General features: G+C 38.3%; 1 protein-coding gene across 1 annotated transcript in view; it reads right to left on the bottom strand.

Annotated features, from left to right (window-relative positions):
• Nucleotides 1–580: 580 nt before the first annotated feature.
• Nucleotides 581–19,359, bottom strand: part of LOC122119926 (vomeronasal type-2 receptor 116-like) — a 28,790-nt gene continuing 10,011 nt past the window's right edge. The window contains exons 3-6 of the mRNA XM_042693977.1: nt 14,710–14,998; nt 3,705–3,932; nt 2,656–2,779; nt 581–1,500 (exon numbers count right to left, since the gene is read on the bottom strand). Of these exons, the coding sequence (XP_042549911.1) occupies nt 581–1,500; nt 2,656–2,779; nt 3,705–3,932; nt 14,710–14,998 (1,561 nt within the window). The remainder of the gene's footprint in view (nt 1,501–2,655; nt 2,780–3,704; nt 3,933–14,709; nt 14,999–19,359) is intronic.

Here is a 19,359-nt window from a genome sequence, read left to right as displayed (position 1 = left end):
ACATAGGTCCCATGGTTTCCCTTATTTGCAATATCTAGAATATGTCTGAGTAAAGCAGAAAAGGTCAGATAAGGTGATGTTAGGGAAATGAACCCTAATTATGTATTCAAAAGTTTTTTTCTCTTTCATGCAACTGTTTCTAACACATTTTTAAGATTATTTCTCTGTTGCCTTGCATGTCCCTCCACCATGGTATAACACCTGCTTTCACTGTATTTGATTTCAATATAATTTGTGGACTGGAAGGTAAAAAACAAATCGTTTAAATAGGGATACAGGTGGACCCATTGCAACAATGAGAGGTACAAGTGGTTATATTGAAAAAGAACTTTACAACTTTGGTGTGGGGGTGGGGTAGGTGGGAGGAGGATTGGATGGGGGTTGGGAGGGAGGATGAGAAGGGGAAAGAAAGAAGGAGGCTACAATACTTGATAAGAAATGTACTCATTATCTTGCTCAGGTAATTGTAACCCCTCCGTACAGTATTAATAAAAGAAAAAACAAATTAATATAACAATGAAAATTTCCTGGAGATTTAGATCAAACCCTCTATATAGCAATCAAACATATGCGTTCAATCTTAAGAAGGCTTATTTCTTCTACTATGTCTTTTATCCCTAAAGCCATGCAGAGAACTTCTATTTGGCATAAACAAGATGTTATAACACTTTGGGGCAAAAATGCAGCCTAGTAGCCCTGCACCAGAGGCCAAGATGGAGACCTCCACAACCACCATGACCTTCCCCTTGGCACTGTGGTAGACAGGTAGGAAGGTGACCCATGCACTACGGAACACCAGCATGCTGAAAGTCAGGAACTTGGCCTCATTGAAGGTGTCAGGCAGGTTCCTGGCCAGAAAAGCCATGGTGAAGCTGGACAGGGCCAGAAAGCCAAGGTATCCTAGGACACAGTAGAAGGCAGTGAGGGAGCCCTTGTTGCACAGGATGATGACATGGCCATGTTCAGAGTGTGCATCTGTATCCACAAATGGAGGAGAGATTCCCAGCCAGAGTCCACACAGGGTCACCTGGATGAGGGTGCAGATGGGGATGATGAAGTTAGGAGCCCCTGATACCAGCAGCCACCTCATCCATCTCCCTGGGGAAGTGGCCTTGAAGGCCAGAACCACAGTCACTGTTTTGGCCAACACTGTGGAAATAGCCATAGTAAACACAATTCCAAAGGCAATTTGCTGCAGGATGCATGTGACTGTGTTGGGTCGGCCAAGAAACAGCAAGGAACAGAAGAAACAGAAGATGAGGGAGATGAGTAGGATGTAGCTGAGAGTCCTGTTATTGGCCTTGACAATGGCAGTGTCATGGTGTTTCACAAACATCCCAAGAACAACAGCAGTGAGCATAGAGAAGCAAAGAGCCATGCAGGCCAGAGCCATGCCCAAGGGATCTCCAAAAGCCAGGAAACTTGCAGCTCTCAGGAGGCACTGTGTTCTCTGTGTGTTAGCATACTGATGATCTGGGCACTTCACACACTGGTCCATATCTGATAAGAAGTGTAAAGTCCCATTACTTCTTGGTTTGAACTTCCTTTTCTTCAAAACTATTAGCAAATTGTTTACTTAGGTGTAATCCCAACATAATCTACCATAGTGCCAGCACTGACTGTCAAAAACTCAGTTTTGTTTCTTTGCTAAACACTAACTTCCTCCCCCTTCCAACCTCTTCAGTATTCAGATTTTTTTTGTTCAGCTTTTTTTTCCTTCAAGTATTATCACAAGTATTGATAAGATGCTATTTGGAGTATCCAAATATCCTTATAACAATTTTCTACACTTCTGCTCACACTAAAAGAATTGTGCAGATTTCTGCAATCCTATTGAAATTTTTTGGGGGGGTCCAGTCGCGGGCCTGAACTCTGGACCTGGGCACTGTCCCTCAGCTCTTCAGCTCAAGGCTAGCGCTCTACCACTTGAGACACAGCGCCACTTCTGGCTTTTTTCTTTTGCTTATGTGATGCAGAGAATCAAACCCAGGGCCTCACGCATGCAAGGCAAGCACTCTACCACTGAGCCACGTTCCCAGCCCTCCTATTGAAAATTGTAAATAATGCAGCTTTCAATTCCTTACACATCTCTGTAAAAGATTAATTTAGTTCCTGTGGCACAGTCCTTGAATTCTTTTCATTATATTGCTTTATCCAAATCATCTGTGAATCTGTAGGTACAGAGAAACCACTCTTGGACAATCTATATCCATGTTCCCTTCTTAAATGGAATCCCCCTTTCTGAGCTCTTGCTACATGTCATGAGCAATTCTAGGTATAGAGAAATGAATCTATGACTGATCCATGTTTTCTGTGTGAACAAATTGTAATTTTCAAGATGATCACTCTTCTTAGTAAGACTTGTGTTTAATGTCATGCTAGAGTTTACACCTGTCTTAATTATTAGAGATAAGAGGAATTCCTGGCGACAACTTTGCCTGCACTAGACTAGAAAGTATTACTATAGATGTAATTCAAAGCCCTGATCTGCCATACTTCAACTAGAAATGCAACTAACTACTTCCTAAATTTTAATTCTTAACACAGAGAAGAAAAACAGGCTCGATTGTCCTGAGATACAACTTTGCACTGACTTGGTTGGATTGATGCACACAAAGGAGAGATGAACAATTTCTTCATAAGTCATGGATTTACCTGTTCCATTAGCAATCTCATTCTCTGGGCAAAGATTACAATCAAAACAACAAGTAGCCTTTTCCTCTTGAGGAGATTTCCTGAATCCAGGACCACAACTCTCACTGCAGGCAGAGTGAGGAGTCTGAGGAAAATCAGGTCTGTGTCAGTAACACTCCAAAAAGTCCATTGTTTTAAAGAATGGTATTAATAAGCATAATGTTTCTATGCAGGTAAGTGAAGTTGATTAATTAAATTCTGTTATCAAAACCATATATCATGATTCCAAAAGGCTTTTGTGCTACAACTTTTATTTCTAACCTGTTGAACTATTGAAAAATATGGGATCTTTAAAAGGTAGAAACTAATGGTGAGAAAGTAAGACCCAATGTAGATCCCTGTAGAATTTCCTTGAATTCATGTCATCATATGTTGTCTCCTACTCATCTGTGACATGGGGGAAAAAAAGGAGGAGACATCCCTTTTAGAGGGTTGTGTGAACCCCAGGGCCATCCTATCTTCCTCTCCATTTTCCAGTGGCCACGAAGAGAGAATCTTCTCCAGTCATATTCAATGATTATCTCACCAAAGATGCCCAATTAGCAGGTCAACTAACAATTGAATGAAAACTCCATCCATACAAGGGATCAAAGAAACATCTTAACCGCATAAAGTGATTCTTCATGAACTCTATCACAGTGTTAGGAAGAAAGGTACAGTTTATGTTTTATGGTAATAAGATAAGTTAACATTTAGAAACACATGTAATGTGTTTAGTGCTGATTGCAGGGTTTAAACTCAAGTTTTGGGCACTGGCCTTCAGTTTTTTGCTCAAGGTTATCAGCACTCAACCACTTGAGTTATAGCTCCACTTCCAGATTTTTGTGGTTAATTGGAGATAAGTCCAAACTTTCCTGTTTGGACTGACTTTAAACCGTGATATTCACATCTCAGATATCTCAGTTGCTAGCATTATGGGAGAAAGCTAGCACTCAACCAGGTATAAATTTCAAGGGTAAATTTTGCTTATATGTATGTCCTTAAAGTCATTATTATTAGATCCAACTCACCTCCGTAGTACGTATGGCCCACTCTACCATATCTTCAGATAAAGAGAGTTGATTACCATGCAGAGCATATGGAGAAAACTTTCCTACTTTCACTGTAAGTTGAAGACCTTCTGGAAAATTCCAAATGTTCAGAATGTCATACTCTGACTCTAATTTTCTTTTCTCATCCAAAATCATTTCTTCTCCAGCAGGATTGTAAAATTGGATGTTCTTTATAAAAAGGTGCAACTAAAAGAGATGCATCATTATATGGTGAAGAAAAGCTCCTGGTTGCCTTTATCCAATTCTGAATTCTAGAATAGCACAAACAGCAATGAAGTATTCCAAAAGAAAATCTATGGAGGAATCCCTGAATCCCTGTCACTCAGAAAAAGAATAGACGGCCTTTTTCTAGAGAAATCAATACCAGGTAAATAGCCATGAATAAGACAATTTTTCAGTTACCGACCTTCATTGTTTTTATGAATTATTGAGCTTGCTAAACTTTTTATGCCAAAATCCAAAATTAAATGAAACTAGATGACTTATGAAAATATGGATTAAAAATGCTATTTGTAGGTCATCCTTTACAAGTACTGAAGTAATTCAGGGAAAAGCTGAATTTACACTTTTGAAAACAGTAGCTTTGAGCATGTTAAGGATATTTGTAACTAGATGAATTAATAAGCCACGTGGAAGCTAAGATCTAAGGATCATGATTTGAAGCCATGCCAGAGAAAAAAGTCCATGAGACACTTATCTTCAATAAACCACTCAGAAAATGACAGAAGTACAGCTGTGGCTCAAGTGGTAGAGCACTATCCTTGAACACAAAAAGACACAGAGACAGCATCCAGACCCTAACCTCAAGCTCCAAGACAAGCAAAAATATATCTTACTGGTTTCTAACACTAAACAAGAAATATACGTATGTAGGTATATGTATATTGTATACATACATACATACACACATACATACATACATACATACATGCATACATATTTCTTAAGAGCAATGAACACATGTATAGAGTTCCTCACAAAAATTTCACCCATTATTTGCTGGGTTTTGAAAAACACCTGAAATATTTAATTTTATACAGTAAGAGACCCTCTAAGAAGTGTCTTTGCTCATGGTCTGTGCACTGAAATATAGAAGAAATTACCTGTGCAGGGGAAGGCACTGTTTCTTTACTACTTCCCATTGTTTGAACTTCTGTTTGATGAAGAAGCATCTCATGGAGAGCCTGGGCCACAGTATACACAGCATTGTATATATGGTAACTGTCTCCAGACAGAGTCCTGTCAAAAATATGCCCAGGCAACCAATCCAAAGAGGCATCATGAAGACAATTGTCCCATGTTACACAGTCAGACTCAGAATTTGAACAATTAAAAGACACAAACCACAGCCTAGCAAGAACAAAGTCTTCTGGGTATTTGGAAGGATTAACTGCCTTGATAAAATCTGTGTATCCAGAAACATCTGCATGATGGTGTGAAAAAATGAGAGGTACATGGAATGAGCCTAGCATGAAATAGTTCTTTTTTGTGGTTAAATCCCACTGTGAATTCATGTGGCAAACTTTTCCTTTTATTAAAAGTTGCTCAAAACAAACCATTAAATCTAGTAGGGACTCATTATCACCATATATCATGAGGACATTTGCTGAAAATTTATTTATCTCACTATAAATTGTCATGAATTTGAACATTTGTGAAAGAGTTTTGCTTGAGATCACTAGCTCATAGGCTATGCAAACTCTGTTCTTGGCCATTTCTTCTTTCAATTTAACAAGAACCAACAAACCATTCTCATCCTCTGAGGTCAACAGTCCCACCCAATTCCAGTTGAAGTGAAGCAGTAAGGAGACCATGGCAGTGGCTATTGATGTGTCCTTTGGGGCCATCTGATACAGAGTAGGAAACTTCTTTTTTTTTTTTTTTTTTTGTTTGTTTTATTTTTTATTTTTTTTTTAATTTTATTTTATTTTATTTGAGAACATACTGTACAGAGGGGTTACAATTACATGGGCAGGATAATGCATACATTTCTTACCAAGCATTGCAGCCTCCTCCTTTGTTTACCCTTCACCTCCCTTCCCAGCCTCCCCCCTCCCCCCCCACCCAATCATACCCCCCCTCCCCCCCCCACCGACATTGTAAAGCTGGTTTTGACATGACATTTTGTACTTCTCATTGTTGCAACAGGTCCACCTGAATCCTTAAACGACTTGTTTGTCCCCATCTCCTCCACATGTTATACTGACATCAAATATAGTGAAAGCGGGGGTTACACTGTGGGGGAGGGACATACAAAGCAACAAAGAAATAATCTTATAAATGCGTTAGAAACACATGCATGAAAGAAAAAAAAACATTAAAATACATATTTGAGGGTTCCTAACATCACATTCTCCGACTTTTTCCGCTTGACTCATACCTATACTAGATATTGCAAATAAGGGAAACCATGGGACCTATGTTTCTTTGGGCCTGGCTTACTTCACTTAATATAATTTTTTCCAAGCCTTTCCATTTCCTAACAAATGGGGCAATGTCATTCTTTCTGATGGAGGCATAGAATTCCATTGTGTATATATACCACATCTTCTTGATCCATTCATCTACTGAGGGGCATCTGGGTTGGTTCCATATCTTAGCTATGGTAAATAATGCTGCAATAAACATAGTTGTGCTGGTAGCTTTAGTGTGGCCTTGTTTGTGATCATTTGGGTAAATGCCCAAAAGTGGGATTGCTGGGTCATTGGGGAGCTCTATGTGGAGTCTTTTGAGGAACCTCCATACTGCTTTCCAAAGTGGTTGAACAAGTTTACCTTCCCACCAACAATGAAGTAAGGTTCCTTTCTGTCCCCATCCCCTCCAGCATCTGTTGTTGTTAGAGTTCTTGATTTTTGCTGTTCTAACTGGAGTGAGGTGATATCTCAATGTTGTTTTGATTTGCATTTCTTTTATGGCTAGGGATGTTGAACATTTCTTCATGTGTCTATTGGCCATCCTTCTTTCTTCTTCAGAGAAGCTTCTCTTTAAGTCTTTTGCCCACTTACTTATTGGGCAGTTGTTTCTTTGAGGATTTGTTGTTGGGTGGTTTAATTTTTTGAGTTCCAAGTATATTTTAGATATGAGACCCTTGTCCGTTGTATGGCTAGTAAAGATCTTCTCCCAGTCCATGGGCTTTCTATTGATCTTGCTAGCTATGTCATTTGCCCTGCAGAAGCTCTGCAACCTTATACAATCCCATTTGTCCAAACTTTCTTTGATTTGTTGTGTTTCCGGGTCTCTATTCAGAAAATTTCGGCCTGAGCCAAGGAGACCCAGGGTTTCTCCTATTCCATCCTGTAATGTTTTCAGAGTGTCTGCTTTGAGTTCAAGGTCTTTGATCCATTTAGAGTTGATTCTGGTGCAGGGTGGTATATAAGGATCTAGCTTAAGTTTTCTACATGTAGTTAACCAGTTTTGCCACCACCATTTACTGAAGAGGCTGTCTGTCTTCCACTCTATTGTTTTAGCTCCCTTATCGAAGATTAGATGGCTATAGGTCTGTAGGTTCATTTCTGGGTTTTCAATTCTATTCCATTGGTCCTGAGGTCTGTTCTTATGCCAATACCAAGCTGTTTTGATTACTATGGCTTTATAGTAGAGTTTGAAATTTGGTATTGATATTCCTCCAGCAGTGTTCTTTCCGTTGAGGAGCGTTTTTGCTATTCGGGGTCTTTTATTGTTCCATATGAATTTTTGGATTGCCTCTTCTATTTCCTTGAAGAATGAGGGTGGAATTTTGATAGGTATTGCGTTGAATTTGTAGATAGCCTTGGGAAGTATTGCCATTTTCACGATGTTAATCTTTCCAATCTAGGAGCATGGGAGGTTTTGCCATTTTTTAAGTTCTGTGTTGATTTCCTTTTTCAAGATTTTAAAGTTTTCATCATAGAGGTCCTTCACTTCTTTAGTTAAGTTAATTCCGAGGTATTTTATTTTTTGTGGGGCTATTACAAATGGAGTTGCTTTCCTAATTTCAGCCACACTTTTCTCATTGTTGGCATACAGAAAAGCCATTGATTTTTGGGGGTTAATTTTATAACCTGCTACTTTGCCAAAGTTTTGAATCAGCTTGAGTAATTTGGGAGTGGAGTCTATGGGATTCTTTAAATACAAGATCATGTCATCTGCAAAGAGGGAGAGTTTTATTTCTTCTTTCCCTATTTGGATCCCCTTTATGTCTGCATCTTGTCTTATTGCTGTAGCTAGGCATTCTAATACTAGATTGAAGAGAAGGGGAGAGAGTGGGCATCCTTGTCTTGTTCCTGAGTTAAGAGGAAATGGCTTTAGTTTTTCACCATTGAGTATAATGCTGGCTGTAGGTTTGTCATATACAGCCTTTATTGTATTGAGGAATGTTCCACGGATTCCTAATTTTTCCAAAACCTTCATCAGGAAGGGGTGTTGGATCTTGTCGAATGCTTTTTCTGCGTCTATTGAGATAACCATGTGGTTCTTATTCTTGCTCCTGTTGATGTGATGAATAATATTAATTGATTTGTGTATATTGAACCAGCTTTGCATCCCTGAAATGAATCCTGTTTGATCGTGGTGTATGATTTTTTGGATGAATTGTTGAAGTCGGTTGGCCAAAATTTTGTTGAGAAGTTTTGCATCAATGTTCATCAAAGAAATGGGTCTATAGTTCTCTTTCTTTGATGAGTCCCTGCCTGGTTTTGGGATGAGGGTTATGATGGCTTCATAGAATGTGTTCGGTATTGAACTTTCTCTTTCAATTTCATTGAAGAGTTGGAGGAGAATTGGTGTGAGCTCTGCTTTGAAGGCCTTGTAAAATTCCGCTGTAAAACCATCTGGTCCTGGACTTTTCTTAGCTGGGAGGTCTCTTATTGCTGTTTCTATTTCAATGCTTGATATGGGCCTGTTAAGATAGTTTAACTCATCTTGGTTTAGTTTTGGCATGTCAATATTTGCTAGGAAGAGGTCCATTTCTGTCAAGTTCTCAAACTTATTAGCATAAAGTTTTGAGAAGTATTCCCTTATAATGTTCTGAATCTTGCTTGTTTCCGTGGTGATGTTTCCATTCTCATCTCTGAGTTTATTAATTTGGGTGTGTTCTCTTCTTTTTCTGATAAGATTTGCTAAGGGTCTGTCAATTTTGTTAAGTTTTTCGAAGAACCAACTCTTTGTTTTGTTGATTCTCTCTATAGTTTTTTTGGATTCTAATTCATTTAATTCTGATTTAATTTTGATTATTTCTTTCCGTCTACTGGATTGGGGTTTATCTTGCTGCTCTTTTTCAAGGAGGTGTGTCATTAAATTGTTAGTTTCAGATCTCTCCAATTTGTTGATGTAGGACCTCAGAGCTATAAACTTGCCTCTGAGTACTGCCTTTGCTGTGTCCCAGAGGAGCTGGTATTTTGTGTGTTCATTTTTGTTGAATAGCATGAACATTTGAATTTCCTTTCTAATCTCTTCCATGACCCACTCATGATTCAGCGGTGTGTTGTTCAGCCTCCATGTGATACCGGACTTTCTTTGGTGGCTTTTGGTGTTGAGTTCTAATTTTATTCCCTTGTGGTCAGAGAGAATGCAAGGTATAACTTCAATGTTTCTGAATTTAGACAAGTTTGCTTTGTGGCCTAAAATGTGGTCTATTTTAGAAAACATTCCATGTGCTGCTGAGAAAAACGTGTATTCCGATGCTGCTTATTGAAATGTTCGGTAAATGTCTGTTAAGTCTAGTTGATCTATGCAGCTGTTTAGATCTGTGGTTTCTCTGTTGAGTTTTTGCCGAGTTGATCTATCTAGTGGGGAGAGTGGTGTGTTAAAATCCCCAACAATTAATGTCTTTGGATCTATATGGGATTTGAGGGAAAGTAGTGTTTCTTTGATAAATTTGGGTGCTCCATTGTTTGGCGAATAGATATTTAGAATTGTAATATCCTCCTGAAGGAGAGATCCTTTAATTAGTATGTAGCGACCTTCTTTATCTCTTTTCACGAATTTTAATTTGAATTCTATTTTATCTGATATTAGGATTGCAACTCCCGCCTGTTTATGCGGTCCGTTTGCTTGGTAGATTTTGTTCCAGCCTTTAACATTGAAAATGTGTTTGTTTTTACAGGCAAGATGTGACTCCTGCAGGCAGCAGATAGAAGGGTCTTGTTTTTTAATCCAACTAGACAGTCTATGTCGCTTAATTGGAGAGTTCAGTCCGTTAACATTAAGAGATAGGACTGAGAGGTATTTGGGAGTTCCTGCCATGTTATCTACCTTCTTGGGGGCTGGGAAAACTGGGTTCTTCCTATGGTTCTTGGATTCTCAGTTTGGGTGCAGTTTCTTGGCCTTTATTGCAGTCTTGTTGGTTTTCTATGTGTAGGACATCTTTAAGAATCTTTTGTAGGGCTGGTTTGGTGGAGATGTATTGTTTCAATTTTTCTTTGTTATGGAAGGTTTTTATTTGGCCTTCAGTTATGAAGGAGAGTTTAGCTGGGTACAGTATTCTTGGTTGATAGTTGTTTGTTTTTAGGGCATGGCATACATCATTCCAGGCTCTTCTTGCTTTGATTGTCTCTGCTGAGAAATCTGAGGTGATTCTAATTGGTTTCCCTTTATAAGTGATTACCCTTTTCTCTCTGACAGCTTTAAGGATCTTTTCCTTGTTCTGAGTTGATCCTGTGTGGATTATAATGTGGCGGTGGGATGTCCTATTCTGGTCTGGTCTATTTGGGGTTTTAAAGGCTTCTTGTATCTGGACAGGCCTATCTTTTTGCATGTTTGGGAAGTTCTCTGCTAGGATCCTGTTAAACAAATTTCCTAGACCATTAACTTCTGTTTCTAGGTGCTCCTCTACACCCATTATCCTCAGATTAGGCCTTCTGATGGTGTCTTCCAGGTGTTGGATAGACCTATCATATTTCTTGGATTTGTCTTGGATGGTTGTATGTTCTTTCTCTATAATATCTAGGCTGTCTTCAATTCCTGAGATTCGATCTTCTGCATGGTCTAACCTGCTGTCAAGACTCTCTACTTTGTTTTTTATCTCTTTTCCTTCTAGTTGGTCAGCTTTGATGGCTGCAAGTTCTTTGTTGAAGCTCTGTTTTAGGTCTTGTATGAATTTCTTTACTTCCTTAATTTGGTGTTCAGTGTTTGTCCTCAAATCACTTAGTTGATTGGTTATGGTTTCTTTAGGCTCCCATTCCTTCTGTTGGGTTCCATTCAGCATTCCCTTTGTGGTCTCCCTGACTTCCTTCAGCTCTTTGTTAATGGATTCCATGAATGCCTTTAGTGATCTTTGTGTGTTCTCTACCTGGTCTCTCAATTCCTGTATTACTCTTTGATTAGCTTCCTCCCGTTCGTGGGATTCCTGCAGATCTCTTTGAGTGTTCTCAGCCTGCTCACGCCATTCCTCCCTTTCTCTTTGAGTATTCTCAAGTTGTTCACGCAAATCCTGTATCAGTTTTTGAGTAGCTTCCTCACGCTTATGATATTCCTGTATAAACTTCTGGGATGCCTCCTCTCTCTCCCTATCACGCTCATACAGAGTCCTTTGTACGTTGTCAAACTTTTCATTTATCATGTTTGCCACCAGTGTTTGTAGAGCTATTTGGGAACTCTCCTCTGGATTATTCATTTTCTGTTCTAACCCCTGATTATCAGGATTGGGAATTGAGATACCCGAATTTGCCATTTTTCTTGTGTTTTTCCGGCTTACTCTGCCCATTTGAGATGAAGATAGCACCAGTTTTGTGCTAGAACACTATCTTAAGGCAACCATCAACCAAAGTTTGCATTTGTACAGTCAATAGTCTACAGATACAATCTAGTTCAACAGATACATCTATTCGACATCAAACAACTATATGTTAAAGGGCTTCGAACCGCAGAGAAGAATTTGGAAAACCAGAAATTTTTAGGGTTAAGGAGAGATGTGGGTAAAAAATAGGAATAGATTGGTGTGGGGAGGCACAGGGAGAGTTAACTATGTCCTAATCACAATGCAGGAAATAGGTTGGGTAGGATGCAAGTAGAGAGAGAGAGAAAAAGAAGAAAGGAAAAGGGGAATGAAAAGAGACCAGAAAAAAAAATAGAAACGTAAAAATTAATGTTATTTTAGAGATTAAAAGACCATCTATTTATAGAGGAATATGAATATGTTGAGAGAAAGGGAGGGACATAGAGGAGATGTGAAAAACTTTAAAAAAAATGCTTAAAATATTATATAGGTATAAAAAGGTAGTACTGCTATTAATGAATTTAAGTCTCAGAGGTTTTGAATTGAGTAATAAGTTTGTGGATTAAGTGTGTACACAATGGGGGATAGGGTCTACTGGTTAACTACGGGTTTATCTGAGGATGTGCAGGACAAGAGTTAAGTCACATAAAGAAGAACAAAGAGGAAAAGATGGAAAGGATAGGAAAGTGAGAAGAAAAGATCAGAAGTTCAGTAGAGCTAGACAAAAAACAAAAAGATAATTAAGAATGAAAGAAAAAGAGAAAGAAGACAAGAAAAGAAAGGAAAACACACATTCACGTATTCCTAAAATAAAAATTATAAGAGGAGAAAAAAAAAAAAGTTAATGGAAAACAATTATTTTTTCAGAAGAGGCAAAAATTAAAGATTAATAAAAGTTTTAGAAAAGCAAAAAAAAAATTTTATATATATAAGGTAACAAAAAAACGAAAAAAAAAAGAAAAGAAAAGAAGAAGAAGAAAAAAAAAAGTTCTTTGATTTTTTTTTGGGGGGGGGGGGGGGGAGGCGTGGAAAGAGTCCTGTATCTCCCTTTTGTCTGTAACCAGAGTCTGGTTGGAGTCTCTGGTCAGCTTGAGGTCCTGTGGCTTGATTGGTTTCTTAAGTCAGTTTGTTGGAACAGGCAGAAAAATGCTCTGCTTTACCCAAGATTTTGAGATCCCCCTCCCAGGTTAGTTTACTGGGAGGGTGGTCTGCTTTGAGAATCACACAAGAGGGGGATGCAGTGATGAGGCTAGGTTCTGGGTAGAGTTGAGGCCTTTCAACAAACAGTAGCTTTTCCCTGGAGCTATTTTGTGAAAAAAAACTCACAGCACCCAGCCTGGAGCCATTCTCAGGGTTTCTGTTTTTCAATTGATTGTGGTGGCTGCTAGAGGGAGGAGCAGCCTCTGGCTCTGGTTACCCGGTGAGGAGAGCCACTCCAATGGCTGGCGCCTGAGCTGGGTGACTTTTCCCTGGATGGAACTGAGTCTGTGAGGTCACTTTGCCGTTAAGTTCTTGTGACCTGCTAAATGACTAGTTTTATTCCAAGGCCTGAGCTGGAGCTAGCCGCTCCTCCGAGCTTTGTCGGTATCCAAGATGGAGATCACCGGCGCTGGGGGGGGAGGGGTGGCCTTCCCTCCTCTGCTCCCTGAGAAGGAGTGAGGAAGTCGGGGTTCTACTCACGCCGAGTCTTGGATCCGGGTCATCTCTGGTCTGCAAAGTGCAGGATGAAGTTGTCCGCTCCTTGTCGGTTCTTGCTGGTGTTGAGTAGAATCCGCTCATCCGCTGCGTCTGGCTCCTTCGTCCCGGACTGTGTCTCAGGTACGCCCCCGCGGCTGCGGTGGTCGCTGCCGCGACCCTGCCGCCGCAGCAGCAGCTGCTGGCAGGCGCTCAGATGTGTCTGCTTGGCTTCCCCTCTCTTGACTAACTCTCTGTCCTGTGATGGCACACTTGGTGTGATTCTCTGGCTTGGGACTGTTCACTGGAACTCTGAAACTGTTTTCTATGCAAGAGCTTGTTCAGATTCCAGCTTCTCCTCCGCCATCTTCCCGGAACTCCCCCAGAGTAGGAAACTTCTTATGGTCACTCAGAGCATGAACAAAAGGCCCAAAGGTAAACTAAATGCAAAGAAAATTGGATGCTTCATGAATGAGAAGATTGCCATCCATCACAACCTTAATCTTCAAGTATGTTAAGAACCAGTTGAAGTAGGTGAAAGGTACATATTTGTTTTAGTTTTTGAGGAAAAAAATCAGTATTTGTAGAAAATATTTGTTTGTCTGTTTCTTGTTCTTTGTCACCATTTCTATTAACTACTCTCATGTCTATCAGCCCAACCAATTCCCTGATTTTCCTAATTCTATTTTCACATATGTACATTTAATATAATGTTTTTCTTCACTCATCCATTCCCTATTGTTCTGACCTTATCCCGTAACAAGTAATCTGCTCATAGAAGATAAGCGTCAGTTTTCTACTGTTCATATTTTTATATTCAGTAGATCAGAAAAGGTTACTCCATGGAATTCTACCCCCATATATGCCATACTTTAGTCCAATTAATCATATATATATATATATATATATATATATATATAAATAACTACATATGTGTTCCATATTTATTTGATATGACATGTTAATATTTTAGTTCTAGCTTTCGCATATGAGAGAACACATCTCCTGTTTATCATTCTGAGCTTGACATGACATTCAATATAATATCTTATCCAGGTGCACATGTGTGTGTGTGTGTGTGTGTGTGTGTGCGCGTGTGTGTGTGCGTGTGTGTGTGTGTGTGTGTGTGTGTGAACACACACACATGCATGCCAGGACAAGGTCATGAACTCAGGCCTCATGCACTTCCTTGGCTTTTGCCTTCAATGTTGGTGTTCTACCACTTGAGCCACACATTCATTTACTGGTTTTGCTGGTTAATTGGACATAAAAGATTCTAGAATACCTGGGATTAGAAGTGTGAGTCACCAGTACCCTGCTCAGCATATCTGCACACTTCAAAGTAATTTTGCACTTTCTGACTTTTTAAATTATTGATTACACTTGAAACAATAAATAATCCATTTGTTTCTGTGATTCTTCCATCTCATTTTCCAAACAGTGGGAATATACGTATCCTCCTATCTTTGAGTACTTGCTCTTCAATACCACAAAATTTGATAGGTTCATAAATCCAGGCTCTTATCATTCTCTCCCAACACCTGGAATACCACCTAATGAAACATTTTTATATTCCCCCACCATGTCAACCTTCACCTGTGGAAATCTGTAGAGTTCCAGCAATGTCCCAATGCAGACAGATGTTATTCCTAATGGTCCTGTTAGTGCTGCTATAGACTTGCTGTCTCTTCTACAGGAGTAGTTTGGAATCTTGTATTTCCCAAAGAGCCAAATGAAGGGATTCTTAAGTACTGCCCAACCTTCGAAGTAAATATCATAGATATCAAATCCAAGAGTCAAGTTATGTAAAAGTTCAGAGTTTTTGTTGATCTCCTCAATAGCAAAAGACAAGGCCATCACAAGTTGATAGGTCTTGAAGATAAGCCTGCATAATGAACATAGAAATTTAGAAGGAATATTTCAAAAGTTATGACTTTGATGACCCCACCACAGACCAAAACATATATACATATATACATATTTATTTATATATGTACAAAAATGCAGACTCTGTACTTGGCAGATCATAACATTATAAAAGTAGACCTCAACAGCAGAAACCATCACAGAAAATACTCAAACTCATGGAAACAGAGTAATTTATTGCTGAGAACCAGTAGGTCATCAAAGAGATAAGAGGTGAAATTTAATCATTGTCAGGATTCAAAGTAAATGAAGACACAAAATACCAAATCCTTTCGGAAACAGCAAGACAGTACTCAGAGAAAAATTTATATCTATACATGCTTGCCACAACAAATTAGAAAAATCTCAAATCAATACCCTAATGATTCAACTCAAGCCTCTAGAAAAACCAGAGCAAGTCAAACCCAAAACCAGTAAACAGAAGAAAATAATTAGAGCAGTATTAAATGAATCAGAGACTTAAAAATGCATAGAATCTGCAAAAACAAAAGATAATTATTTGAAAAAATTAACAACATTGACAAGACCCTATCTAAATTAATTAAATAAAAAAGAGAAGCCACACAAATAAATAATAATTAGAGATTACAGGGGAAATCACCACAGATCCAACAAAATTCAGAATATTCTAAGGGAATACTTTATAAGCCTCTTTGGCAACAAATATGATAATCGGGCAGAAATGGATAAATTCCTATATACCCAAACTGAATCAGGAAGACATGAACTGAATAAACAGACCTAGCAAAAGCAATGAGCTCGAATTGGCAAGAACTGACCTTTCATGAAAAATCCAAGACCTGATGGCTTCAGAACCAAATTCTGTAAGACTTTTGAAGGAAAATTATCACCAATACTCCTCAAACTCTTCAATGAAATAGCACAGGAACACTGCCAAACTCATTCTAAGGACACATCAAGGAAAGAGAACTTTAGACCTATCTCCTTGATGCACACTGTTGTAAAACTCTTCCACAAAATTTAGAAAATGACCGAGAAGATCACACATGATGATTTATCTCAAGGATGCAAAGCCATATTAACAGAAATAAGTTAATTAACATATTGCAACAGATCAACAGAAGCAAGGAAAGACAAAAGCCACATGATCATCTCGTTAGATGCAGAAAAAGCCTTTGACAAGATCCAACACCTCATTATGAGAAAAGCTCTGGAGAAGCTAGGATCTGTGGACCATTCCTCAGTATAAGAAAGGGTGTGTATGAGAAATCTACAGTCAGTGTTATGCTTAATGTGAAAAACTAAAGGCATTTCTCCTAATATCAGAAATAAGAGGTTATACTGTCTCTTTTCCTTTCAAGATAGTACTGGAATTCCTAGCAAGCCAAATAGGCAAGAGAAAACCATGCAGGGAATCCAAATATGGAAGAAAGAAGTAAAACTATCCCTTTTTAATGATGGCATGATCCTGTAGTTGAGGGACCCCAAAATCTCCTTCCACAGCCTATGGAGTTGATCCAAAACTTTTTCAAAATAGCCAGGTATAAATCAACCCACAAAAATCAATACAATTTTATGCCATTATCAAGAAGATCAAGGCTGAAATCAGAACAGCAACTCCATTAGAAATAGAATTAAAAAAATATAAAATACTCACTAGTTAACCAAAGAGGTGAAGGACCTCCATAGTGAAAAGTTTAAAATTTTCAAAAACAAAATTGAAAAAGTCTTGAGGATGGAAAGATAATCTGAGCTCCTGGATTGGAAGATTTAACATTGTGAAAATGATAATACTGCCCAAAGCAAATTACAAATTCAATACAATATCCATTAAAATCCCAACAAATTTGTTTAAAGATATGGAAAGCACAGGCAAAAACATTCATATAACAAAAGACCCTGAAAAAATTATATTAAGTGAAATAAGCCAGGCCCTTGGTTTTCCTTATTTGAGAGACCTAGTATATGTCTGAGACAAGCAGAATCAGTCAGATAAGTTGATCTTAGGTGAAATGAAGCCCAAGATAAGGACTCAAATGTTTTTTATTTCTTGCTATTGTTTCTAACATATATATATATATATATAAGATATTTCTTTGTTGTTTTGTATGTCCCTCCCACACGGTATAACCCCTGTTTTCACTGTATTTGATGTTAGTAAAATTTGTGGAGGGGAAGAGAAAACACAAATTGTTTAAATAGGGATACAAGTGTAACCATTGGAACAATGAGATGTACAAGATGTTATGTCGAAAAACGAACTTTTGCTGGGCACCGGTGGCTCACGCCTGTAATCCTAGCTATTCAGGAGGCTGAGATCTGAGGATCATGGTTCAAAGCCAGCCCCAGAAGGAAAGTCTGTGAAACTCCTATCTCCAATAAACCACTAGAAAACCGGAAGTGGCACTGTAGTTCAAGCAGTAGAGCGCTAGCCTTGAGCTGAAGAGCACAGGGACAGTGCCCAAGCCCAGACTTCAAGTCCCAAAAATGAACAAAAAAAAAAGGAAAACGAACTTTAGAACTTTGGCCTTGGGGGGAGGCCAGAGTGGATGGGGGGAGGTATATGGGGAAGAATGGGGGGAGGAGGAGATGGGAAGGAGAAACAAAGGAAGAGGCAACAATGCTTGATAAGAAATGTACTCATTACCTCGCCATTGTAATTGTAACCCCTCTGTACGGTATTTTCACAATAAATAAATAAGACCCTGAATAGCAAGGCAAGTCTTAGAAAGTGGAGCATTTTTGGAGGAATAACAATACCAAACTTCAAACTCAATTACAGAACTATGGTAATGAAAACAAATTAGCAGCAGCACAAAATAAGCAGGACGACAAAAGGAACAGACTAGAAGACTCAGAATTGAACACATAGATCTATAGCCACTTAATATTTGATAAAGGATGGGCTGGGAAGGTTGCTCAGTGGTAGAGCACTTGCCTTGCATGCATGGGTTCGATTCCTCAGCACCACATAAGCAAAAAGAAAAATGTCAGAAGTGGTGCTGTGGCTCAAGTGATAGAGCGCTAGCCTTGAGCTGAAGAGCTGACAGACAGCGCCCAGGCCCAGAGTTCAGGCCCATGACCGGACCCAAAAAAAACCATTTTTGATAAAAGAGCTAAAATAAAGATTGAAAGAAAAATAGTCTCTTCAACAAATGGTGCTACAGCAAACTAAATAAAATAAAATTTAAAAATTGTATCAAAATTACTGGTAAAAGTGAGTACACAAGTGAGCTGAAAATGTTCTAACATTGTAAGTGTGCTAGACAAATTATACATATAATTCTTCTGAAGTAGGAAAATTTATTGGTGTATCTAGTATTTACTATAGAACAATGTAAAAGTGAATATCCATTCTTATAAATGATGGGAAAACTACAATGCAGTTGCAATTTTCATTTGTATATCTCCAATATTTTACCTTAAAGTATTAAATGAAGTTTTATTAAAACTTAAATGAAAGATTTCATTAAAACATTACTTAATATACACTTATGGATTTGATCATCTCCCTCTACTTCTTGTGAATTTTCTCTTTTTCTTTCATCCTCATCAGCTGGGATAGTTGTCATCATTCTAAAATATCCAGTTGTAATCCTCTTTAAGCTCCTAAGTAGCACAAAATCTATAACAGACAAATAAATTCTTATAATCCAGGAATCAAAAGTCACTACCAATGAATTCAATAAAGGAGAGAAAGTGTGGAAGAAGCTTCAATAAACCTGAAGAAGTTACATAATGGCAGGAATCAGAAGTGATCTGTCAACAATGACTGGGAATGGAAATGCAGAAAATTCTACCAATAAGAGTTAGAAAGACTGAATGAATAAAAACTCAAGGCCAAACAATAGATTAATTCCAAGAAACTCAATTCATCATCAATAGTCCTGGGTGGCTTAAGACTATGAGCCAGGCCCAGAGAAATACAGGTTCCATGATTTCCCTCATTGTAACACCTAGAAGGTGCCTATAAATCTACAAGTAAATCAACTAAATGGTGAAAAAAGCAACACTGAGATATGGTAAATGAGAGGATAATAATCTTTAAAGGGCAATGATCATTAAAGGACATTTATTTTTGTTATAATTTTAGAATTTTAACATTTACCAGTGATACAATAGGCATGAAACTGGAGTTTTTATTTATTAACTTTAAATAGTTGTACCTAGAAGTTCCCATTCTAAAAAACAATATATGAGTTTCTATAATTTCTTTTTGTTTTTTGTTTTTTGGAGTGCTGTGGATGGAACCTAGGGTCTCACATATACTCAGCTGAGTTATATCCCTCAGATCATTTCAACAAATATCTGAATAAACCATCTCTCATCAACATACTGAGTTTTCTCCAGGAGAGATCG

The sequence above is a fragment of the Dipodomys spectabilis genome, unplaced genomic scaffold (assembly GCF_019054845.1).
Source record: "Dipodomys spectabilis isolate Male_0828 unplaced genomic scaffold, ASM1905484v1 ptg000173l, whole genome shotgun sequence".
Classification (NCBI taxonomy): domain Eukaryota; kingdom Metazoa; phylum Chordata; class Mammalia; order Rodentia; family Heteromyidae; genus Dipodomys; species Dipodomys spectabilis.
Note: the sequence above shows the minus strand (reverse complement) of the source record. Positions and strands in the feature narration are given on the sequence as shown.